Source organism: Oxyura jamaicensis, chromosome 6 (genome assembly GCF_011077185.1).
Source record: "Oxyura jamaicensis isolate SHBP4307 breed ruddy duck chromosome 6, BPBGC_Ojam_1.0, whole genome shotgun sequence".
Lineage (NCBI taxonomy): Eukaryota > Metazoa > Chordata > Aves > Anseriformes > Anatidae > Oxyura > Oxyura jamaicensis.
In genome coordinates, this window is record NC_048898.1 from 22,764,841 (window position 1) to 22,791,063 (window position 26,223).

The 26,223-nt window shown below is 46.4% G+C and overlaps 1 protein-coding gene across 2 annotated transcripts in view; it reads left to right on the top strand.

The window, feature by feature from the left end:
- The window catches only part of SUFU (SUFU negative regulator of hedgehog signaling), a 77,187-nt gene that overhangs the window by 35,052 nt on the left and 15,912 nt on the right, over positions 1 to 26,223 (top strand). Inside the window, exons 3-7 of one of the 2 annotated variants that reach the window (XM_035330217.1) lie at positions 4,437 to 4,579; positions 7,115 to 7,200; positions 9,121 to 9,193; positions 13,696 to 13,852; positions 15,374 to 15,485. In XM_035330217.1, coding sequence (XP_035186108.1) covers positions 4,437 to 4,579; positions 7,115 to 7,200; positions 9,121 to 9,193; positions 13,696 to 13,852; positions 15,374 to 15,485 — 571 coding nt within the window. The remainder of the gene's footprint in view (positions 1 to 4,436; positions 4,580 to 7,114; positions 7,201 to 9,120; positions 9,194 to 13,695; positions 13,853 to 15,373; positions 15,486 to 26,223) is intronic. The other variant, XM_035330218.1, reaches the window with a different exon arrangement.

The window sequence follows — 26,223 nt, forward strand, 5'->3', positions numbered from 1 at the left end:
ACGACCATTGCTGCGTGAAGGAGCCTCACCTGCTTTATGTGGGCTGTAAAAGAAAATGGATAATGACATTTTAAAGACTTCAAAATATGGGAGGCTTAACAGAGAAGTCTGGTGTAGCTGTGTTAGAGATGCTGCTTTTGCATAATGGAGCGATGCGAGAGCCGGTCTAGGGGAAATTTAGAGACTTCTCATTGCCGTGGAGCTAGACGGAGCTTCGGATTTGCTGTTATAAATTATGAAATGAAATAATAAGTTTGCAATGAAGTGTAATGGTTTCCCTGTTCAGCTCTTATGAAATCGATACCTCCCTATGAAGCATTTCAGTTCTGTGGAATCAGCGTTCCCTAACAGAACAGAAAAATTCTGTAGGTTTTGTTAAAACGCACAGTTGCAGGGAAAAAAAAACCAACAAAGTCTGGAATTCATGAGGACAGATCATGCTGCTCTGCTGGGGTTAAGTCCAGGAAATTCAACAAGGCAGAAGACTTTGCAGCAGCAAATGCCGCCTTAGTCCAGGCGTTTCCTGCTCACAGGCTGATCATTGCCCACCTTGAATGGTAGAGGAGGTGCTTTACCATGGTTTTTCACAGCTCTCTCTGAAAGCTACCTTACCCTTTCCTGGGTTCTGGCCCCAAATGCGTTTTGTCTCGTTAAGAAACACGGCACAAAGCCTTGTGTCCTATCTGCTGTGCTCGGTCTCTGCACAGAGGAACTTGAATCCCTCCTCAAAACTGATAAGAAACTCTGCCTCGGCACGGTAATCTGCACAGCGTTTCGGTAGATCAAAAGGGCTGTCGGAGCAGAGCGTGTTGGGAGTGGAAAAAGTTGGGTCAGTGGATGCTGTAAGCGGGCTTGGATAAAAGCAGAGTCTGTTCCCAAATCTGCAAGGGCATGGGAGAGCATCCGTGGTGTAATGGGATCACCACAGAAGCAGCTTTGCTCTGAGGCTGTAGACTTCCAGGCTTCCTAAACCAAGATAATTTGAGAGGCCCGTTCTGCGTTCCTCTGAAAGGAGAGGCGGCTTTTGTCCTAGCACTAGGAACTGCCTTGGGACGCAGATGCACTGTAGGCATCGATGCCTTGACTGAATCAGTTCCCCATGGGCATGAGCTATTTTCTATCATCTTCTGTTGTTTTTTACATAAACGTTTATTTCACGTGTGCGTTAATACCTATTTTCACATCTGGATTTTCTAGTATTTCAGGTATTAGTCGCTTCCAGTTGTGACTGTAGGCGTCTCATGCGATAAATACAGTAGGCTTCGGAACATGACAGAAGGTGTGGCTGGGGGCCCGTATTGGCATTGCCATCGCTGTAGGTCCTGGTCACGTCCTGGTTCACAGCAGTGCGCAGAAACGAGCTGGGAGATGGCAGGCTGCTTCTCCAGTTACTCCGCATGGTACAGGAAAAACGGGGATGCTTTCTGGGGAACTGCCACAGGCATCGGCCTGAAGTGAGTTGCTCCTCGTAAGGGGTTTGTGCTTCTGCCGTACCTGAGATGAGCACGTGCCTCCTGTACCCACTCGTCTCTTGTTTTTATGGAAATATCTGGGTGCAGGAAATATTAGCACATTGTACGCGTGCGGATGAAGGGAAGTCCGCGCTGCTGACAGCACTGCAAGTAATAGGAAGGGACAAAAACCGCGGGAGGTTTTTCCTGTCCATCTGTGCTGTGATGCCTGTGAGGATCTGCCTGGCTGATGCGTGTTCCCATTCAACGTTCACGAAAACCAAAAACTGAGATGTAAATTTAGGTTTATGAAAACTTTAGCATCTTTTGGTCAAAACATTGTTTGAAGCTTAAACGCTTTAAGATCTCGATCGTCTTATTTTACAAATAAGGGTGCAAGAGGTGGGAGGGGAGGATGCACATCCCCATTGCCAGCACGAGGCGAGTGCAAGCGGTTATCTCGTCCTTTGTTCCTGTAGCTCCTCGGTTTCTGTGCCTACGGGTCCTGCAGTTCAGGCTCTCCTCGGCGCTACAGCGGTCTCTATACAGGAGCTGATCTTAAATTCTGCATGGGTTACAAGGCAGCAAGCACAGAGCTGCGTTTCGGGCTGGAATTCTGAGCTTTTTGCACTCTTACAGCTTTTAATTGGCCTTCGGGTTATTTGCAGAATGTTGGTTTTTTGTGATTGAATTGAGTAGTCAGTGTGAATTTTTTGGTGTTCGGGCGCATGTGAGAGAGAGAGGGAGATTTTCTAAGTGTTCAGTGTTCGCATGGACATAAACAGGTGGATTTCCAGCAGAGACATTTGCATTTGAAAACCTGCTCTAAACGGGCTGGGATTTCCCAGGAGAAGCAGCAGCAGCAGTGAAACGCAGCGATCGATCAGCATAGAATTGTGTGAGCATTTGATGGGCAAAATGTTGTGGTATAGAGACAGGACCCAAGAATAAGTTCTTTGTGGTTTTGTTTCATTCCTGAAAACTGTGACTGAGAGGCTTTTATCATTTAAAAACTAAAATTAATCAGCCACGTTTTGCCTAACCTGGAAAACATCAGCAAGATTCTTTGCAACTGTGCCGGTTTTGTCTGTTTGTTTAATCCAATTTTGATATAAGAAAAACTTTGAAATCATATTTTTCATTTCTGTCTGCTTATATGTCCCGACTTTAAATGTGAAGTAATGCTGTGAGCCACTCCTTTCAGCCGCAGAGCTGAAAGCGTGTAATTTATTGTACGGAAAGATAAACTCCTTTCTTTCTTTCAAGCGGCTCGCGTTCGCTGTTTTCTTTCTTTCTTAGCTAAGGAAAGCACTCCCTTACTTATCTCCACGCTTCTGTCCCATGCCTCGTTTCTCGGGCCGAGTTCCTTATGGCATTTTATTTTAATTTTAAAGTTTATTTTAACTCTTAATCTGTTACTGAGCTGTCCCAGAAACCCGTCTGAAAAGCCGTATAGCATAAAAAGCCCAAATAAACGCCGATGGGGACACCTGGCGGAGGGCCTGGGAGCTGCCTGCGACACCCTGAATGAAACCCGTGGCCGTGTAAGCGTGAGTTAGCTCCCCGGTGGGGTGTTTCAGAGCACAGCAGCTGCAAGGTGCCTCCTGTCGGCTCACCTGCCTGCTCCCTGGCAGCATCCTGCACCGCTGCAAGGCAGAGAGGAGGATCTGGAGCAGGCACTCCTGAACCGGACCAGTTCCACATCACAGGAGGTACTCCAGTGCTGTCAGACAGCAATGCGAGTAGTTGCTGATGTTTTCCAGCCCGCAGCAGAAGTCCTAGTCGTCCTTCGGTGGGCAAGGGCTCCCCTGCTTCTATCCTGAGAGCACGGCCTGGGAGAGGCCATGGGAGGAGGGCAGCAGGCCAGCCTGGCTTTGTAAATGAGCTGGTGCAGGGAGGGAGCATGGGCTTGCAGCTGGTTACAGAAGCATGCAGGCAATACTCGGATCATTTCTGGGTATCTATACCTATGTTAGAGGGCAAAATGTAGCTTCTAAGCTGCTTGTATGTACCGTACGTACCATAAACACTGCCCAGGGGGACACTGCAAGACCCACATCAAGGCAGTCGGCTGGGCAGCACGCCTGCACATGCACTCCTGCAACTGTGTACAGATGCACCATGCTTTAACTGCGATGCAAATGGTCGTGGCTGCTGGCTTTACTTCTAGTTCCTCCAGAAAACAGGCGTTGTTCTCTCCTCATTTGAGGCAGCAACATGCGCAGGGGTTCCGGTGCACCTTTGGCTTGCACCGGCTGTAGGACATGGGGTTATCTGGCTTTATTATTTCTGAGGAGGAGAAGAGGAGAAGAAAGGAATTCTTACAGTTGTGAAGGGGGGAGAATAATTTCTGGCCCTTTGTTTTGATGCAGACTATTCTGACGTAGTGAAATTTATAGCCTACTGGTTTTCTCATTGTTTGGGAAAGAAGGAACACATTAATTATAATTCTGCACCAGAGCCGCCAGACAATTAGAAGAGAAAGTGTCTTTGACTTAGACTGTCACAAGTTGGGCAGCAGACTGTGCTTTATTAGGTATAGCAGGGCGTTATTTGCGTCTAATTCACGTTTCAGAACCTGTTCTCTGCGGCAAATCAGAGTTGCAAACCAAGTATGAATCGCTGTCCTTTAGGCATCCTGTATGGCCCTCTGACTGTCTGTACCCTCGTACAAAATGAAACAAACAGTAAATTAGAGAGAGACTAATGTAATTTGGTGGTGTTCCTGTGTTGAGATTAATTTACAGACTTTTTTTTTTGACCGCAGGATTAAGTCAGGATCAGGACATTTTAAAATCAGTGCTTGAATCCAGGTGGCTCAGGGAGACCCCTTTCCTGGTTCAGGAGCTTCAGCTGACTTGGGGATGCAGCAGAGCCGGCTGGAGGCAGTCGCTGTGAATAGCAGGCAGGGACTGCCCTGCTCCTCAGAAGGAATATTCCAGCAGAATTTAGGGACTAAATATTCCGTGTTTCTCTTCCTCGCAGAAAACACCTTCTGCAGCGGTGACCATGTGTCGTGGCACAGCCCTTTGGACAACAGTGAATCAAGAATCCAGCACATGTTACTGACAGAAGACCCTCAGATGCAGCCAGTGCAGACTCCTTTTGGGGTCGTCACTTTCCTACAGGTACGACACACAGCAGTGGTGGCTCTATCACTTCCTGGGCGTGGAATGCAGCTAACACGACATTTTATTTAGCTTTGATAAGTCAGATGCTTATTCATTTGTCTTCCACCTTGTTCCACCTTGCTTCCTTATTTGATGACTATGAATCTCATCTTTGAGTTGTTACCCTGGAGGTGTTCGGTAAGGATTTTACCGGGATTGAGTAATGGCACGCTCGGCTCTCAGGATAGAGGCCTGCCGGGGTGTAAACCTTCTCTCCATAAGAAACGCACCTGGAGTTGAACATTGCCTTACTGCTCTGAAATATCAAACACAAACTAGGGGGGAAAAAAAACTGAGAGAAACACTTTAAAAAAGTAATACAGAGCTAAGTTCATATTGATGTTATAGCAGTATCAGTGGGAGATCCATTGGTTTCGGTTCTAGGAGAAGAGACGTTTGCAGTAGGACTGGCAGGTTACTGCAATTATTTAATGGCTGAAATGCAGCTTGTCACACAGACACAAGGATTGTTTAGAGGCTCTGTGAGTTTACCCGTACTCATCTACTGTTTAAGAAAGGTTCCGGATTGCTTTGCAAAAGAAAAAACCCTTACATATTAACACTGCTGTTCAATGAAGTGAGTTTCCTTGGCCAAACGGGTTTGCTTGCTGTCCCAGGCTCCATTTTCTCAGTTGTGTCCAAGCTTCTCATGGACAAGGGCTGCTTTGAACTTTTAAAAGTTACATGTGGACTTACTAACATTAGCAAAAAAGTTGATATAGCATAGTCAGAGTTGACGTAGCAGAGTTGACACCAACCGGTGATTTTTCCCTGCTCTGTGGAGAAGTTTCAGCCACGTGGGAGAGTTTGAGAGTCTGTATTTTACAGTTTAAGCTTCTGTTTGTTTCCATTACTGCTCAGCTGTAGTTGCAACACATAAAGGGAAGCTCCATTATCACAGACCTGCACAAAACAACTGCTGAACAAGGTCAAAGGCTTTCCTGAATCTTCCAGTTTGCCCAAAAGTCTGTGTTTTATCAACAGGAAAGAGCTGGGTGTGGGGTTAATCAGTACAAGGTGAACTGTAAGATCTGGAAGCAGAAATAGAGTCAAGCTAAGCAGGGTGATTCCTAGCTGACTCCCCAGTTAGTGTTGCATCAGTCTGCATCCCTTCTTTAGTGCCCAGCTGTTCAGGATCAAAGGACAATCAGCTTGTTGCATCCTGAGGCTCTTGGCCTCCAATCTTCTGCAGGACGTACAGTTGACTTGTTTTTCCCCTTTGTTTGTTTGATGCTCGTTGTTATGGATTTAGTTTGACCCATGAGGACAAATGATTGCAAGAAGAAAAGAATGAACACAAAATAATTTCCTGTTTAGAGTCTTGCTGTTTGCATGTGATTAGTGAGTAAAGGCGCAGGGAGGGTGTGCTGAAGTGAGGGTGATTCAGGCTGCTCACGGAGGAGGCCTGGGAGGTGGGTGGGGATGAAATGAGTTCCCAAGGGCTGGGTCCTGAGAAAGTGAGCTCTGCGAGGGGCAGAGGAGGTAGGGTGCAGAAGTGTGGGTACTGACAGGTTTCTACGCAGATTTCGGTCAGTGCGGGTGCTTGCTTGTGATAAAGGCACATCATGTACCCCTGCTTACTGCTCTGTGGGACTTAAGGTTTCAATTTTCGTGTTTTCTGATAAAGCACCGCTTCAACAGATTCTGACCAAAAATCCAATGTCATTGGGAAAGAAGTCTTGAGAGACAAAGCAGAAGTCCATGGCTAAAATCTTTTCTCATCCCAGGGGGTGAATCATTGTGATCCAAAGCACAAGCCAGTGGTTGATGGATCAAAGAAAAAATAAAAACAACTGCCATTCTCTATCAGCTGAAGAATATTTCGCCCCTTCGTTTGAAGTGTCTGATCTCAGCTGCTGTGAGAAGGATGTCTGGTATTGTTCAGTGTGGTAGATCTCATCCTGAAGAGCAAACACATCCTGCCTTACGCAGGAAGGCACAATTCTGCAGCTGACTGCAGTGCAGGGTGGATTATGCATTATGTTAGCAGCTTTACTTTATGGTGGTAGGTGAGATTTAACCAGTCAGCAGAGTCGGTCAAGGATTCAAGAGCACCAAAGCATTCCTCCATGGCAGTGAGTTTCCTGCCTGATACAAATTGCTGGTTTGTTGTCGCTTTTGCTCCTAGCAATGGGCCAACAGCACGGTGTTCTGCATGTACTCAGACCCTAACCTGTCCTGGCTTGGTTTGGCTTCTGTGGACTAGATTGAAGTGTGACAACAGACCAGTAAGCCCTAATGTTTCACCACATCCTCCTCTTATTTAATTCACACACTCCAAGCAACGTTAAATGCTACGTGCCAGGGCACTTCACATGATATTGAGAGGGCATAAGGAACTGCAGAATCTCTCTGTTGTCTCAGGCTCCATTAGTCCTCGCTTGTCTCATTAGTTCAGAGGAATGGTGCTTCTCCCTATCTATACAGTTTGATCCAGCACCATGTTCTTTACAGTTTTCACACAATTCCCATCTCTGTTTTTATTTATTCCAGATTGTTGGGGTTTGCACTGAGGAACTGCATGCAGCTCAGCAATGGAACGGGCAAGGGATCTTGGAGCTGCTTCGGACTGTGCCAGTGTAAGTGCTCGTGTAGCCCCGTACAGAGGAGTGTTCTGACAGAGAACAATTCAGCTGTTTGTTTTTATCAACAATCTTTAACTTGTTGACAGAACTTATTTAGTCCTGCGCTGTAGCTAGAGATGGGAATTCGTTGCAAATCTGTTCACACACAGATGCTTAGATGGCAAATTAATGCATGTGGAAGTCCACGTGTTCAGGGTGGAACACAATGAGCTTTTAAGAGCTAAATTTCCTGGCTTTTGCACCTGCAGCATTTTCCCATTGGTTCTTCCTGAAGGAGCCAGAACAAGTGTTACAGGTGACCTCTCTGAGTAGTTCAGAAGAAAGGGAAGTGAAGGTCTGACTTAGAATGCCTAGCAAAAGCTTGGGTACTGTCTGAAAGTGAGAAAATCACTGTCTTGAAGGGCCAGTTTGCAGTAGAAAGAGTGTTCACAGGAGTGAAGTTCATTCTGTTATTTCTCGCTTGGCAAAACAAAGATATTGTTGGGTCAAGGAGGAGATGGATTTTAAATGTTACATGGTATGTTGATGCCTTATTTGCTGCCAGGTTGCAGCCAAACTTTTTTTGACTTGCAGGTGTTTGCTTTAAATGTTTTCCTCTTATATTTTGAGATTATTGCAGTGTGGTAGTACCTTAAAACATTTTAAACAAAATGGTTTTGAATATGTGCTCCTGGGCACAACAGTGCCACAGTGGGCTTTGATTGATTATTTGGAAGAGTCCAGCCTTAGCTGCTGAATTTCTTAAACGTGAACTTTTCCCATTTAGGCACAAGTGCAAATAATTCATGTGATTGCCCTAGAGAAGAGGGAATTTGTCCATCGGCAAGCTTTGTTTCTGGGGGCCTCAAGACAATAAACGCTGTCTGCAGCTCCCTTGACTCCTCTAAACCAATGCAGATGTAGCACCCCTCTCCCCGGTCTGTTTTCATGTTAGTTTGTGGTTTTTGTGCTGTGGCACAAGCACCTTTCCAAGGATAAAATGAAATCCAGAAACACATCTGATTCAAAGGCAAAGCTGCCCACTGCTGAGCTGCTGATACGGAGTTAGAGTAGAAGGCCCTTGCATCCCAGTGAGGAACTGAAGCAGGTGGCACTTCTGCAGTTACAAATTAACAGCTTCCAAAGTGATGTGAAAAAAGAGTAGCTATGATGCATTTAAAAACCTATGAAATATTAACCTTTATTGGTCTGACTGCAAGTGCTTTAGGAGACTAACACAGACAAGGCCAGAGGAGGGGGCTTTTGACTGCCATAACAAAGTATCTCATGAAAAACAAACAAAAAAACTGTGGTGATTTCACAAGACCTCAGTTTTTATTTCAAACGAAAAGCTTGTTCTGAGGCTGATTTCTACAGCCTGGGTACACTGTGACCCAAAGTCCCCAAGGAGTTCATCTTCACAGTAATCTGCTTTCTATCACCTTTGTTGGGGTACATCTTGACCCTTCCAACTTTCATTGCTAGCGAAAACAAGGATTTTGCTGAACCATCTGAGTACTCAGCCATTAAGTACCATCTGGGCAAAATGTCTATTGTGAGGATATTCATCAGAGCGATAAGCTTTTTATGGTGCTGAACATGACTGCTGATCTCAGCAAAAAGGGAAGTCCCAGTGGGACCTGGCTGCATCTTCAGATACTTAGGAGAGGTATAAATCTTGACCCCATGCGTTGCTGATCTCTCATGTACCTATATCTCATACACGAGGTTGCACTGGACTTCTCAGTCCCAATTCAGTTACCTGTAAAACACAGTTCAGTCTTGTATGAGTAAGTGGGCCCACACAGGGCCTGCATCAGTCCAGACTGCCCTGCAAGACCTGGTGGTGCCAGACACAAGGCAAGTAACAGGTCATGGAGGACCTTCATTACTAGCTAAAGCCGCCTTTGCTTCATTGCCTTTCTTTCTTTGTAGAGCTGGAGGACCCTGGCTGATAACAGATATGCGAAGAGGAGAAACGATATTTGAAATTGACCCACATCTGCAAGTATGTCTTTAGTTAATAAAACATCATGGTTTTTGTAGTAGCCATTAAAACAGCATGTCTTGTGTAGCAGGCAGGGAGAATTGGTTTAATGGCATAAACCAGTTTTATTATTTTCTGTAAAGGTGCTGTGATCTCCTCAATTTTTGCAATAAGCTGAGAACAGTCTTAGAGACTCTCTTTGCCGGCTCAGAAGTGGTTCACGAGTGCTCATATCCTGCCCCCAGTGGATGGTGGCTTTAGGAAGAAATTCAGAGAAGCTGGGCCAAGAAAACACGATTTCTTGTATGAGACCAATTAGTAAGATTTGTGGCATGTTTTAGACAGGAGGAAACAGACGACGAAGAGTATAGAACAGTACCCGATGTAGAGATGGTAGAGCAGGAACTTCCTCATTTGTTTTATGTGGAAACATGAGGAGAAATAAGATGCAGAAGAATTGAAACTATTAGTTTTTATCTCATAGCAAATGAGACAGTGTAGCTTATTCCTGCAGGGTGTCACTTGAGGCCAAGCAATTTGTATGATCTGAACAATTATGGCAAGCTAAAAGCATCTCATGACATTATTAATATGTGCAGGAAGGTATGTTAAACCTTCTGCTTCAGAGCTAAGTTGTGAATTTCTCAAGTTTAAAGATAAGATCAGGGCCTCCATGGAGGGATTTACCATCCCGTGACCTACCGCCGATTTGTGTGTTTGGGAAGCAGTTCTGTGTCCCTTCAGCAGAGCTGTGGTACTGGAGAGCAGGGATCCAAGGCAAATCCAGCGTGGTGCTGACCTCGTTTCAGTGGATCAAGGAGTATTTCCCTTTAACAGAGAACTTATGGCGTAGCCTGGTAAGGCACATGCATATGTGCACGTTTTGTACAAGCTCTTGCGTTTGCTTATGGTCTGTGTGTCTGTATCTGATTACCCCCAGTTGCCTCACAGAATCTTTTAATTTGAAAGCTTAAGAAGGAAACCAAATTCTACTTTTACTGTTCTTAAGAGTTTGTTCATCCAAAATAACAACCCCAGCCTGAGAGAGAAAAAAATGTTCCGCCAATGTCCCGCAGTGTGGGAGCAAATATGGCTGAGAGTCCGACAGAGTTTCAGGCTCTTGAAAATTTTGCCTGTGTGCCCTCTCCCCTCCTGGAGGGTGTTGTCTGCTCTCTGCAGGAGCGGTGATTCCGCACGATAACAGGGTTTTCTTCAATTTACTGTAAATGAGAAGTGGCTCAGCTTACTGGAATCTGAGTCAGCCAAGGCAAGTTAAGGCAAATAAAGAGTACTTCTGCCTCACCAGCGTGTCCTGCCACTGACGGCTGCTCTGTCTGTGGTCTTTCCTGACTTCCTCACATTAAAACATTCCTGTTTCTGTTCTCTCTTGCTCTTTCAACAATGAGTATGCGCAGGTGTGTGCACTGCTCCTTCCTGCCGTGCTCCTACAGACTGCTGGGAGACACGGCACAAAATCTGCAGGGACAAGTCCTGAAAAGAGCCCAAAACCTGAACGTGGGCAGGGCTTGGCCAGCCCTCCTGCCCACAGTTAGTGGGCAAAAGATAAAGTGTCATTCCCCTGGCATTTTTAGGGGTGTTACACGGCACATGGGAGCTGAAAGGCACAGCCAACACATAGGTGGAGGCGAGGGGGGAGAGAAAATGACTTCCCAGGGTGCGGGTAGAGCTTGTTGTGAGGCTGCTTTGTCTCTTGTGGGAATTGGTTGAGGCCTAAACCCAGCCCTGGCAGCAGCAGCTGTACTTTCTGTTCGAAGTCACTGAGAATGGATCCCAACTAAGATGTCATCCCAGGATGTCAGCAATTAACGCTGTGGCAGCTCTGGCTGCTTTCTGTGCAGCCAGGCTTCCCTGTAGGCCGTTCAGATTTCCCTGGCAGCGCTGTCAAACAGTCCCTGTTGGTCCCCAGCTCTGTGCTGATTCTCTGTCTTAGCAGCTATCTCAGAAGAGAATAGAGCTGATTTGAATTTCCTGAGTTGTGGTTGCTGCTCTGCGGGTCACGCTGCAGTGCTCTGGCTCATTTAGAAAGGGATCAATGGCTTAGAAGAGCCTCAGAGCATCCCTCCCACATGCTGAGAGGAAAATGGGACAGAAACATCCTTTTTCTGAGGAAGGAAAAAGCTGAACCTCCTTTGCCCTGGGCTCCTCCAACCTCCTGCTCAGGCTGCCCCTTTCATGGGAGGAAGAACAGCCCCTCAGCCCAGGCACATCGTCACTGGCTAGGAATGGGGGGAAGCACTGCTTTCCCCAAACCGAGAGCCCGTGTTGGTTATTTCATCTTATTTTCTCCCCCTTCAACATCAATGCTTGCAAACACAGGCCCCCTTAGGCCAGCTCGTTTCCATCAGCTCCCCTTGATCTCCAAGGGGTGCCAGCAGAGCAGCACTTCTTTCCCTGAGGAAGTGCTCTGCAAACCAGCTGAGATGCAGACAGGGGCTGCAGAACATCCCTCTCCCCCTCCCTGAGGCCACGTGCTGGGAGCGGGGCCTCTGCCTGCGGGGATGGAGCAGCACATCCCAGAGACGTCCAGCTGGAGTCCTCAGGGCCCCTCATCTCCCTGCTCAAGGGCAAGTTTGGTGGCCCTCCTTCACTTCCCGATCTCTGGAACAAAAAACAACCATGCTGACAAAATCCCCAGCTGATTTGGAGCCTCCCAGAGCGCTGTGGAGGGCTCCCTGAAGAGCCACGTGGTAAATCTTGCTTAGAGCTTCGCTAGCGTATGTAGCATCAGATGCAGGGTTTTTTTTTTCACAACTTCTATTTCTGGGCTAAACAACTAATTTTTTAATGTTTAGCATATAACAAAAGAAGATTCCAGCAGCTGTATTATTTCTCAGATTTTCCCATTACTTTTTCATAGAAGCCAGTTTCCCCTGATGCCAGAGGAAGATACCAGCGAGTAGCCTTCTTCCAGGGAGAGAGATGGAAGGAAGGCAGTCTCTTGAATACTTAAACCTAAGCCAGGACCGCTGTGGTCTTACCCCCCGCTGCAAGCCTCTGCCTCCCTTCTTGGGCCAGAGAGCCAGTTCAGGAAGGTGAAAAAGCTGAAAAAAAAGTCAGTTGGCTCAGGGGAAGGGCTAGGAGCACATGGAGGAGGGTGGGACTGCAGCCACTGTGAATTACATCATCTTCAAATGCTGTGCAACCACACCCGGAGCGCTCGTGCTTATCTCTGAGCTGCTCAAATCCCCTCTTGGATGGTCACAAGAACAAGCAATGCTCTTTATAGGGTACAGTGGCTACAGCTGGGCAGGGGGAGGAGTGTGTGAGGGTTTTAGCGTGGAAACTGCTTCTTGGGGAACAGACTTTGCAAAGCACCGAACTCCCACGGTCTCTTGACTCCAGTGGCAAGGTCGAACCCGAGGCCAGGAATAACGAGCAGCAAGGTCTGCTCTGTTGTGTGTAACACAGCTCTGCCCTGCCCTCAAATCTTCAGCTTCTGCCCTGCGAGCAGTGGGACTTGCCGCGTATTTTGAGGTGACCCAGATGTATGTAGTGAGATGGAGATCACCGAGTGGTGTGAGAAATGACACCCCTACAGAACAGAGCAAACGGTGCCGGTAGAGAGGTGCCAGCGTTACGAGCAGCCCTTCCTCGGTGTAACCCAGCCCTAAGTCTGTTCGGCTCAACATTACCCCCTTGTGGGAAACGGGTGGAAATTCAGAGTAACGACGGCTCCCGTTAGCAGGTAGGTGCCCGCTGCAAGTTCTGCGTGCAGCTTAGGAACAGTCTTGCTGACAACAGATACACGTGTCCTTGAAAAAATGCATGGTGTCCAGGAGCATCCAGCTGCTTGGTGGGGGTGTGTGACACCAATCGGTGGTTTACGTGCTTGGAAAGTCCAACTTGCGAGGGAGGGAGCTTGTATATTTTGACTTCGACACTTGTGTATAGACCGATGTCTCCTTGCACGTCTGTCCTCAACTGAGCAGGCCAGCACAGTAAAAAGCAGTCGTTGTACGGGCAGTTTGCAAATGGTGAACTCTTGGGAACGGTGGGTCTGTGTGCAGACTTCTTGTTGTGGGACTCCTTGGTAAGCTTGGAAAGGGATCTCAGTTATTCGTGGGGTTGTTTTCAGTGGCATGTAACAGGTAGAATGAGAAGTTGTGCTTCATACAGGAGTACGTAAATGCTATGGGTGTCAACTAGAGCTAACGTAGAAGCAACCTGTATACACCAGAACTCTCATTTCCACTTCTGTCTTTCCCTGACTTGTGCCCTTGAGCACCCCAGAGGGAAGCAGGGAGGAAAGGCTAGGGGTTCAGCTCAGCCTGCCATGAAGAAGGTTGTTCCAGTTCACATCAGCTGCCAGATTTGGCTCAATGTCCGGTCATCCTTAGCTGATACATCATAGCACAGGGGCTGGAGAGCAGAGGCTGGCAGTGGAGGGGGAGATGTAGGAGCTGCTGACAGCAGCCGTGCTCACGCTGCACGGAGCCAGGGTGGGTTCTAGCTCAGGGTCAAGTCACACCCAAAAAAGTCGTGGGGTTTTGGATCTTTTCAAGCAGGAGAGAGTCGACAAAGGGATCGAGACAGATGGCTCAAACCTGAGTGGAGTGAGTGCCAAATGTGCCTGGGACGATCTCAGCCGGCCCCCCGAGGATGATGAAGACAGCAGGAGCATTTGCATTGGGACCCAGCCACGGCGGCTCTCCGGGAAAGGTAAGAGGACCTGGGCTGAGTTGCTGTCATGGCCTTTTGGCCTGTTCTCTGACAGGTCTGGGCAGCATTGTGGGGCTCATTTAAAAAAAAAAAAATATTAAAAAAAATAACCACTCATGCTGGAAGGCTCAATATGTCTCAGGAACAAAATGAATTTTGGTGTGGCCTCTTTGAGGAAGACGAGAGAACGAGATCTTTGCATTGTTTTCTTTAAATGCATCTTTCAGGCTTTAGGCTATTTGTAATCTAAATCTGCAAAGTTAAGCTGAGAACTGGGTGAAACCAGGACTGTAAGCACCTGCAGGGTGAGACAACTGCATTTTCCCAGGCTGTGTTTCCTCTTTAACTTTGTCACTTCTTGGGTGGCAGACTGGACTGACACTGCATGTTGCTGTAGCTGAACTCAAGTGGATCTTGCAAATACGGAACTATGGAAAGAAAACATTGAATACGGTGGAGATCCCCTTTGCAGTGAGATGCTGTGTCAGGGTACAGCTGTTGTGGCCATTAAGCATGCTTGGAATTGCTATCTCTCAAACGGGCGAAGTGACATAAAACTTGAGGGTCTGAGATTTCTTGGACTTAATGATGTTTTCCTTAAGAATATCTTAAGTCTCTGATAACCAGTTCTGAAGTCCATGTTTTAAAACAAACAACCCTATATGCATATACGGATCTGTCTGGCTTCTGTGCATATATTTTGAACTGCATTGGATCTAAAAAGACTAGACAGTATTCTTCCTCAGCCATGCAAATGAAAAGCCTGGGACAGGTATAGATTATATTTGTATGTCATATCCTTCAAAAGGTTTTGAAATCATTTGGGTATTTTTTCCTCCACCTGATTATCAGAAAAGTTCGGGAAACTTCTAAGCAAGTTAAGAAAGCATCCTGTTAAAGTATTTGGCCAATCAACATCATAGGAAAACGAAAAAGCAAGAACGCTGCATCTGAGCTGCTTAATTTGCATTTTCTTTTCACACGTGAGCTTGAGGCTGAAGTTTGCCCTGCATAAAATTACTTTCTTCTTGTGAATCTGGTTGTAAATGAATCATCAGATTTACAAAGCCATTTGCAAAAACTCCAGGATTTCCTTGCCCTCATTTGGTAAAGGAACAAACTCCTGTGATGCCTAATGAGAAAAGTGACTTCCAGCACAAAGGCTGTATGCGTCAGGAGGTTCTGCAAGAGCTTCATGTACAGCAAACACCTCCTTTATGAAAGGATACTAAACTACCCAGAATTTTCTCGTTGGGAAAAGCTTCCAGTTCTCCTTGCTTGACATAACGTTGCAGCCCAAAGTACGAGAATTCAAGCTGACGTTATAAAGTGAAATAACTGTTAAGGTGCAGGAAGGGCCATTAAGAATTCACGCTTAGCATTTCTTTATTTTGTTCTGGAGGGAAAGAGTTTAGATGAAATACACCACAGAGACAGGCCTTTTAAGAAAAGCTGGTGTCTCCTTGTGTTATGTGATGTTTCTGGGGACTCTGAGTCACACTAAAAAAATTTTCTTTGCAGATACAGAACAAATCAGGGAGACTTTGCGGAGAGGGCTTGAGATTAACAGCAAACCTGTTCTACCTCCAATAAACGCACAAAGACAGAATGGGTTGAACCATGACCGAGCACCGTAAGTTTCGTCATGCATTCTCAGGTGATGGGAGGAGGAACACTAAGAACTCAGACTGGAAAACTCAGTTAAAGCTGGGTGGGAAAAGGCTTGGCAGGCGGAAGAGAAAGGTGATAGCGAACACTCTAAAAGGGCAAAGATAGAGGAAGAATCATAGAATGGTTTGGGTTGGAAGGGACCTTAAAGACCATCTCATTCCAGCCCCGTGCCATTGGCTGGACTGAGCCCTATAAAATGTACTGCCAAACAGTGATGAGGTATCCAAAGAGCTAGGTGGCATAGGTGAGCATTTGCTGATATTTTTGCCTGCACCTTTTGTTTCCAAGCTCATAATTAGAGACCTTTTGATTAAAACATTGATATTTTTAAGGTGACTTTGGTCTTGCCTAAGCAGGCAGGTACTGTCAGTAATCACCTGCCAGTATCACCCTCGTATCTAATGGTCTGTACACTAACAGGTGAGTAAAGTGGGACTAGGTGGGCCTGGAGATCTGTCCTCATTTGTAAATTTTGGCTTCAGTAAATCTATAGGAAATTACCTGTGGTTTCAAGCCATCTGCAGTATCTTCAGTCTTTTTGTGTTTCTTCCCTTTCCATTTTAGGCTGGTAACTAGTTTAATCTCTTCCATCAATCATAATGTTTTCATCTAAGTGATGCAGAAAGGCATGTATCTTTGCTGTATTCTTTTTGTCTTGGTATTTCCTTGTGTCCCGTGAATATTTGTGCTTTCTTGCTTTAAGAGTAAAGATCATCATGAAATCAGCTCTTTCCTGTAGTGCCAGGCAGGAGCAGCACCCTGCTCTGTTTCAATTCCAGTTTCATTCTTGATCAAGGATTTCATAGGAAAAATATTGCTCATACCTAATTGAGACTCTGATGTCCTTTCTTGTTCCATTTTATGGGTGACCTCCAATTTAGTTCGCATATAAGTATTTCTGGGTACTTTGGGGAAGTATTACATCAATCACTGATATTGTGTACTAATAAATAAGGTGAGATATTGGTGGATAAAAGGATGAGATATTAGATTTTAAAAAAAGGTAGCAGGTTGTTTTAGTATTGTTTTGGGAATGATGTTATTTTTGATATAAAGTAATCATATGGAGCCAGATTCTTACCTGACTCAGATTCTGAGCAGCACTTCTCTGCCAGAAGGTTGGTCCCATTGGCCCCACTGAAAAAATCAGATGATATCATCTCATTTGCAAGAATCAATCACTGCCAGCCTTAGAAGTACTGAGCAGGATTTCTCACTGATGCCGGGCTCCTGCATAAATCTGCACGGCAGTAAAAGCTCTCTGTTTGCAGCGGCTGGGAGAGACCAGAAACATTTTGGGTGTTCATCAGGACAGGGAGGCAGCCGATGGGTAAGCCACAATGCTGGGAGGCAGTTGTTGCTTAGATAAGAAAGCTGTATGCGTTATTCAGGGTATGATAAACAGAGGTGTGCTCAAGACAGAGTGCTGAAATGTTAGTAGAGGTCTGTGATGGAGCACACAAATATTTACCTGAGCTTTTAGCTGTTCTGAGACAGAGAGGAAGGCAGGTCAAATTCAGAGCTTCGTATCCACGATAGCACCCTTTGTAGCAAAGCTGCCTTACCTGTAGCAGCTGCACACCCATCCTCCCTGAAGCGCAAATGGTAGGAATGGCCGGTTCCCAGTGTTTGTCTCCCAGAAGATCAATACATTGCTCTCAGGTCTGTGGTTGCTGCTGTGGAAGTTGATAGCTAGCCTGGTTCTCCCTAATAGCAATGCAGTTAAAGAAAGAGAGCTATCAGGCCACTTTGTGTCTTACTGGTGGTCACTCTGGTTAACATCTGATCTCCTCAACTTAAACAGCGGTTTGTCCTAATACTTCCTCCCTATCTCCTCCCTGACTACTTTTAGAGGAGTTTGGAAAAGGTCTTCTCCGACTTGTGCAGTGTTTTTTCTTCTCCGGTTCACGTAACGGATACAATGGGACTTGTTCGATGCGTTGTCCTCCCTGAGATGGGTGATTTGTACTGCCAAGCAGTCTTTACTCATAACTTCTAACTAACCTGTAGTTAAATCAGACCTGATGATTACCCTTATTTTAGTGAAAACTTATCAGTCACCGTTTTTTCCAGCACAGTATGGTACAGGTGAAGCAGCAGCAGCAGATCTTCCTAGCTCTTGGCCTTTCTCAATATACTGTCTCAGCATGAGCATTTGAGCACGGTCAGACAACCTGCTCTTCACCAAATGTACATGGTCTGGGGTCTCTTCTCTCCCACGGCTGCAGAGGGATGTAGCTTAGGAGTTCAGTTTTCGCACGGAGTAGTATATCTCCATCCAAATCCCCAAGGGGAACTGCCAGGGTTAAACCACAACACTATTGCAAAGGCTGACACATGCAAGACAAAACCCAGTGCAGATACAGTAATATCACAGGACTTAGAGGCACCTGAGAGGGACAGCTCTGCACATAGATCTAGTCCTGCTGGTGCGATCCTGCTTGGGCCTGGTAGAGCTGGGTCTCAGTTCTGGCCTTCCCTATGAATCTTGTGTAATGAAAGGCAAGTCATCCGGCTATTGAGCTTCAGTTCTAAATCTATAAAATGGAACTAATAACAATGTCATCTTCTTGAGGCACCACAAGGATAAATATGTTAACGATTACGAGGTGCTGGCTGATGGGAACCAGGCTTGAGTGTAATCATATCCTGCACTGTACACACCAGACCATAAAATATCAAACCCATGGTTCGTTGCAAGGGTCCTGTGAATAACTGGTGCACTCGGGGCTCCTCAGGAACCTGACAGAAGCACTCTGTTGGGGCACGGCAAATTGTTCCAAATCTATTTTCCACAGGGAGCACCGCAGAACCCCATGGCTGTCAAATTTGCACCCAGCTGACATTAGGATGTTAAAGGCTGACATAGACTCTAATGGCTTCGTGCAGAAGAGGAATGTGCTGTTTATTTATCATAGATTTGCAGCCACTGGCTGCTTTCATAGTAGCTTTCTTCCCTTTCTTTTATCCTAACCCTACCACCCACACGCAATAATCTGTCAGGGTTTAAAGCAGACAACCTGTTCTGCATTCAGTGTCACTAAATAGCGTCAGAAACACTCAAACTTTTGAATATTTATTTGTATAAAATTTTGAAGATCTAGATTCCATGTGAATTTCCCCATCTTTGTGTTGTTACTGTTTTTGGTGCTTATGCAAAACCCTCACATTGTTTGGTTCCAGATAGGGCTTGATTCAGCAAGGCACATACTTACATGTTAAGCATTCATATTAGCAGTTGTTCACTGTCCCAGAATCCTAAAAAAAAAAAGTTCCTTTGAGAAAAAAGCTGGTTTCTGTCAAAACCCTGTTGGGCAGCTGTAGCACTTTGATTCATTAGTGTTATTACTGTAGACCGTGTAGCCATTTTTTCTCCTAAGGATATGAATAAAGGCACTCTTAACACTTAAAACTGCATTGGACATCTGTTTCTCCAAACGACTGTTAGCTCAGTTCATAAGCAGCCATTAAATCAGCATTAAAAAAAATGCATTAAAAAAAAAGGGGGCGAAAAATTAATCTTTGGAAACATGACTAATCATTTTGACCATAGGTAACATAATACTCTTGATTACACCTTGGAAAAATGAGGCGTGTATGAATCCAAATGTACTTTACAGTGGCTTGTTATTTATTTCTTAGGACCCATCAGCTTGGTAGGTGCTGTTGAGACACAAAAAGGCGATGCGCCCAGGCTCTTGGTGTGCACATTCACTGTCGCTGGATGCTGCGAGCTGTTCCCAACAGGGAGCGTTTAGGTGCCAGACTAAACACTGGTGCTGCTAAGACCTCGGTGGGCTGGAGGCTCCAGATGTCAGAGATCAGTGACACTTGCAAAGCCTTGCTCCGTTCGCTGTTTAATTTCTCGATGTAGGAGATTCCGGGGCTGAGTCTGTAATTGTTCCTGGCAACTGGTTCTGTGCTGTCCTGTGAGGCAGGGGAGTTGTATCCCCGCTTTGCTACAGGGACAGTGGAGTTAATTTGCCACAGTTGCGGTGAGAGCCAGGCTTGGGACAGGGGAATTCTTGACCTTTTCCACCCCTCAAGAGTCCCCTTTATCACACAGCATTGCTGAAAGTGATGTTTTTCTGCCCCTTGGCTGACTCAGTTCTACTGCTCCTGTCAGCGGAGGCATGGAATAGAAACCTAGAGTTAGCAAGCTGCATTGCTGCATAAGTCGAGGCTAAAATTATCAGTAATTGCTGCACTTCATTGTTGCAGGATTCAGGAAGTGCCCACACACATCCCCAGTGTCTCAAGGTGAGGTCTGAGTAGTGGAAAAAGGTCTCCCAAGGCTGCGTCGATTTGACAAAACACAAGGTTTATCCAGCTTCTCCTTACAGTTTATCACTCTCCCTCTTGTTGAGGAGGATAAAGCAGTGTGGTTCAACAGGCCACTCACGCATGGTTCTCATATTTCTGTCTGGGATTTCCCAGGCGGCAACATGCTCTGGTCCCCCCCGGGCCATTCATGCACAGTGGTCATTTGTCCGGGAGCCCACAGCAGATGCCCCAAAGACCTCAAATCCCATCTGCGTTCAATTTCCCAGCAGAAAAACAGGCTGAGTCTAGGGATCCCTTAACACATGGTAGCTCTGTGCCAGTGTGCTAATTCCATCCAGCCCTGAACAGTTTCCAGCTGTGTAGGGAAATGCAGGCAGCTTCCTGGCAAAGGGAGCAGGGAGCAGGTGGGGCTGGCAGGACAGTCCTGGCTGTGACCGGCTGGTGCAGGGCACCCTGAGCATCTCAGGTTGGTGCCCTTCCCTTGTGGGAAGAGAGAGGAGTTGTGTCACTCCAGAAGTCCTCCGAGATCACGGTGTGATGCAGTGCCAGGTTCGGAGCGTGTGAATAAGAGTGCAACCACTTGCAAGACCAGAGGCTGCTCTCTGTGTAGTCCCTTTGACTCGGGAAGTAGGGCGTGCAGATCCCTTTCAGTAAGCGCTGTGCGTAGCATTGGGTTAATGCAAATTAACGAGCTCCATCTGAGCAGTGTTTCTGAGGAAGCTCTTAAGGTGATATCAAGATGTAGAATTTGCTTTGAGGCAAGTCTGCACTTTGCTTCTTCCAGTCGCGCTCGGTTTTGCTTGCTGCTTTACTTGGGCGGAGGGGAGCTGTTGTCTGTGTAGCTGGTTTCCTGTCTTCAGTTCTTGGAGGCAATGTTTTACATAAAGGGGAGCATTTCAGCATTCTCTGAAACTGTCTAGTTCTGGCTAGACTTTGTGATTCTGCAACCACTAAGCAGTAAGTTTCCAAGCCAGTCCTGCTTATTTAGGCATGCTCTCTCATCGAGACACCATTCAGTGGTGTCTTGCTTGAGTAAGGAATGCTGAAGGGGGGGAGGCAATGTGCTTTAGGGAGTGTCTCTCAGCATGAGCCTGAGTGCTGGGTGACAAGCCTGCGAACTAGAAAAGCGAATGGCTGGAAAACCAGTGTCAGGAGAAGTGCAGAATGGTCACCATGCTAGTAATTTGCACTTCTGCATAGTTTTCCCCATCTGAGAATCCAGAAGTGCTCTGCAAACATTGACTTAATCCTTGCAACACCCCTGTGTGGAAAAATGTCTCGGTTTTACAGGCAGGGAACCTGATGCACACAAGAGTTGTTTGAGCCTGCAGGGTGCCGGTGGCACAGCCGGAATCTCTCAGTCCTAGTTCAGCTGTAGGTCTGGAACAGCCTGGCCCCTGCAAGCACTGACAGCAGATATTATGCGGCTTTCCAAAGGGATATGTGAGCGGCAAGAAGATTGTTGCTGCTGGCGTTGTCCTTGGAGCCCTTCTGCGTTAGGGAATGCACACAGAGTGTCTTTACTGTCTGGTTGAACCAGGATGGTAAGCACCCAGATCTGAGCCTTGGCTCTGTGTGACCACAGCAGGAGCCGTGCAGCGGCATCCTCCCCACTTCGGCACTTGCCTCCGTGCCTCTCTGACGTGTCCCTAACTGTGTGCCAAGATGCTCGGGGCTCTTTCCCACAACTGCTGGTTTGCCCTTCAGGGGAAACTGTGGGAAAGACACTGGAAGATTGCCGACGCTTAAGTGATCTTTGACCATATCTTCATTAGGGAGTGAGGAAGTTTGAAATAGCCCCATTTGGGAAGGGAAAAAGGAATAAAAAAAGTGGGCCAGACTTTCTTTCCCAGCTGCTGTAAGCTTGCTCTATGTCTGCTAACTCGGGGTGCTGGGCTTTGTACCTAGGAAGCGAGGAGCAGTGCCTGCAGGTCGGGTTAGCGATGCGGTGGGCACCCCCCTCTTACAGAGTCACTGCCGTGGACAGCTTCCAAGAGTCTGGCCTTTGTGAGTTCAGTACCCAGGGTGGTGACTTGGAAACGCCAAGGAATTACGCTCTGTGTCAGTGACAGAGCTTGGAAGGGAATTGAGACCTCCTTCAGTGACAGATCCCTGAGATCAAACGCTCTGATCATCAAGCGGAATGCAAATGCAAGAATAAATAAACCTTTCTTAATCCGATCTGGTTATTCTTGAATCCCATAAAATAACTGCCATTGGGACTGCTCGAGAGGAGCCTGCCGTAAACATGACTTATAAGGAGGGGACATCCAAACTTTGCGCAACCCACTGATTGCATTGGCCATTCTCCAGGATCCCCAAGGGCTGCTGCTAATTGGCAGAAAATTAAGCAGATTGCAGCCACCCTTATCTTTAATACAAGGAGAGGGCCCCCAGGAGGCTGCAGGTTGCAGCGTGTGGCTGCTCCCATCGAGAAGGAGCGCAGCACGCTGGGACCTGTAGTCTCCTCGGGCCCTTTTTCCCTGTGGGCAGATATCTGGGGAGGTTGCGGTCCATGTTGGACCCCTTTGCAACAGCTTGACCACCCCTCTCCCTAAAATTTTGCTTTAAAAATCAAGTATGACTTTGGTTAAGTTCATGGAGTGTTAATCAGCATTCACAAAATTAAAAAGCAAAACAAAAACAAACAATTTCCTCCCTCCCTCTCTCCTCCGCCCAGAAGCAGACTACTGGTAGAAACCAAAGCTGGAAAAAATAGTTGAAAGTCAGCTAAAGTCACCTTGGTAACTGCAGCAATACACTTGCCCAGAACAGGAGACATCAAACCCAACTACAAACAGCTTTAAAGAAACAAAAAGAATGTAATCATCTAAAGAATTAATCTGACAACTGCCCACGTTTACACCTCCCACAGGCTCCCAATCAGTGGGAAATGCGCTTTAATCTCCTCCAACTCCCCTCCAGTTTCACAAAACACTAGATGTGCAGTCCTTAAACTGGGGCATTTCCGGCATGCTGCTTCCATTTAAATCTCCTGCTTTCCCTAATGCAGCAGCCCTGGCTTTTGCAGACTTGTTTTTTCTGGACACTGAGAAACATGATTTTTTTGTGTGTGGGTTGGATGAAGTATTAAATCTGGAATAGACAAAGTTTGCAACATTTTACGTGATAGTCAGCTAGATCTTAGTCATAACAAATAAAACTCCATCAAATTCTGCTGATGATTTATTTGGTGATGGGGTGGAGGAAGCAAAGGCTTACGGGTAACTGACAGTCGTAAAACCAGGGATGTTAGTGTTAGAAAGCAAACTTTTTCTAAATTTTCTTCTACAGCTGAAAAGTGCAAGCTGTGTATGGCAGCGTGTGTTACAATGTGAACTCTAATCTTATTAATAACACCCTACAAGTCCTGCTGACCCTCCATCTGGTCTATCACCCTTTGGAGGAGTCAGCACAAGGATTTCCGTTCCCAGGGGGAGAATTTTAATGCGTCTTGCAGAGCCCCTGCACAAGCTCTGAAAGTCATGTCCACTTGTGGCCTTCCTCAAGCACCTTTCTTTCACTCGAGCGTCTCCGTTTTACAAACTGTAAGCCTGTAAATACCCTTCAAATGTGCTTTTGTCTGTTTTGTTTTCATTAAGTTGTGTATCTCAGGATACAACAGTAGAGGCAGCAGTGGGTTGTACGGGCCTACTTCCTCGCCTCAGCCACGGCGTGGGTCTGACCACAGCTCCGCAGACTGGATGTAGGCCGTGGGATGCCCGTGCCCCCCTCACCACCTTTGCAGCGTGTTTGCAGGATGCTGACAAAAGCACAGCCGGGCCCCAGCTGGGTTGGCGAGCTTTGGGGTCCCTTGCTGGCCACCCCTCAGCCCTGAGGTGGTGATTTCTGCTGAGGTGAAAAGTAGGTGCTACAACCCCATTCCAGGTGGGGTGCACCGTCACCTCTCAACGTGTTATGCTTCTTCCACAACACGTCCCACAAACTCTCTTTAGAAATGGACAGCTTAACTAGGAGGTGGTTTGCTTTCTGCTCCTGTAGTTTCACCCCTAACTTTGAATAGCTGGGATCGTGTGAGCTCCACTAAAGTGAAAAAAGAAACACGGAGACCGTGACTATTTTGGAAAAGTTTTGTGGAGAGGATTAATAATTTCATGTCATTCAAAGAATTAACTACCATTTTGCTTCACTCCTTCACCTTTTTGACAGAAGGGCTGGTTACTTATTAATGTGAAGTCGTAATTATTGACAGCCTTAAAGTCATGACAGTTCCGTTTGATAGTTATACATTAGTCAACATCTTCTCTTGACTGTGTAATGACAAACAGCGTTTGCTGTTTTTAATAAGATTTAGAAAGCTTTGCCCCTTGCCTGCAGAATATTGTCGTCATTCCTATTATTGCATTAACAACCGGAGGCTGTTTCCCCTCAGGACTGCAGCCCCATTGTGCTAGCAGCTGCACTGGCTCGCGTGGTGGAAACTGAAAAACCCACCTTCGGCTCCAGGAGTTTGGAGCCCAGGGTTTTGGGGAACTGTCCTCCAGCAGTCTCTCCTGCTGCAACACGAAACTATAGCACCTATTGCCTGGGATGCTGTGGTAGGATACGTGCCCAGAGCACTTAAGCAATCCAGGTGAGAAGGGCACCGTCTCTTTCCGTAGCAGAAACTTTGCTGTGTAACTCCTGATCCGCTCCAGGGTGCATAAACTCTGCAACTGCATTTAAGTGCGAGCTTATGGCTTGAAAACTATGCGTTGCTAATGGCTGACCCTTTTAGTGGGGATTGATAAATGAATGATTGGAAGCGGTAGACCACAGGCTGACTTTCCCACAGCTCGCTGTGTGTATAAGATCTGATAAGGAAGTTCAGGCAAAGCTTAGCTTAAGGTCAACTGATCATTAATCAACCGTGCACTTCTCAGGTAATCAGCCTGCGAAATGCTGGCCCACTCCGCTCTTTGAAGACCCCACCTACAAAGAGCTGGAAAATGTTTGCTGAAGTAGATTAAACACAGCTTTAAGTGCCACCTATAGACTACAAAGCATGTTGTCCCTCTGCCTCAGGGTTAACCCACCAGCCTGACACTTGGCTGACTGACAGCCCAGAGCCCACCCTGTGCATAAGCTGTGTCCTGACCTACTGTGTCCTTGCCGAGTCCATTACAGTTTGTGTGTGGCAAAGGCAGAACACAGGACACGTTTCACAGTTTTTATCTTGCAGGGAAATGAGCTGAGCTGCACTGGTTTGGTTTTGTTTTGTTCATGTTTCTGTTTCTTTGCAGGAAGGCATGGTGAGATAGAAGAGTTGAGTTTTACCCTCATTTTAGAGGGAGCAGCTCAGCAGTCTGGGTGAAAGGCTCACCTGGGACTAGGTGACTGGGCAGAGGCTGGAGGTTGATCTGCTTTGGAAGCCATTTGGAACTACATTACTATGTGTGTGGTGGATGGGAGTAATTTTGGGACAACACCCAAATGTAAAGTCAAGTAGAGGTGTGATCTAAGTCAGCTCATGAAGTTCAAGCTGTTTCTTTACAATTTTTTCCAGATGTACTCTCAAGATGGCTCAACTTGGGTGGAGGAAGGATCTGGGCGTGTTTTAACAGTGTTCCCAAATGCAGACTGGTAGCCTTGTTTGGTTTTTGGTCTGTCTGGCAAGATAGAACCACACTGCTATGTGGCATCTTTCAGCTCGCTCCTGCCTTCCCTGTTCCCCTTCTCTGGTGATTCTCTTGTACAGAAACGATCTTCACAAAGTCTTTTATTTCTATTAAGTGAACATGGAACATCGGGTCACAAAAATATGTCACTTTTCAGGCACATTGCATCAATACGTGTCATCCTCAAAAACTGTAAATCCTGTGTTCTGCCTTCTTCGTTCTGGGCTATCAAGTAACTGCTCTTTGAACGTATAAAGTGTTTATGGTCAAATATTCTGAGATACACCTGCTTGATTATCTGGAGGATTCTGTCTGGCAAAGTTCTTAATCATGTAACAACATAACCTTTAGTCATAGCTCCATGACATGCTGCTGGCCTTGCAGAAATGAATAAATAGGAAGCAAAGTTGCATTGTCTTAAAGCAGCCCCACTTCAAAGGGAAGGCAGTCTGCAGATGTCCTACTCGTCACATGCAGAATACATCTTGTGGCTGACTTGATGCTGGTGGAAACAGAGTTCTCAAAACCTTTTGGTTGAACTGTGGAAAGAAATGATTTGGAGAGAACTGTAGGCATGCCTCAGACCTTAAAGATACACAGCAACGGGCGCAGGAGACTTTTTGACCCTTTTCCACAGGCCACTGCCTAAAATAACTTGAAGATAGAGCAAAAGGGGGAGGGAGGGCGTACCTGCTAATTCTTCCAAGCTATTTTGTAGTGTTTTGGGCTTTGGAGAGTGTAGTTTTGCCCCAGTTCTTCCCAGATTTTTTTTTTCTTGTATGCTAGGAAGGAATGAAG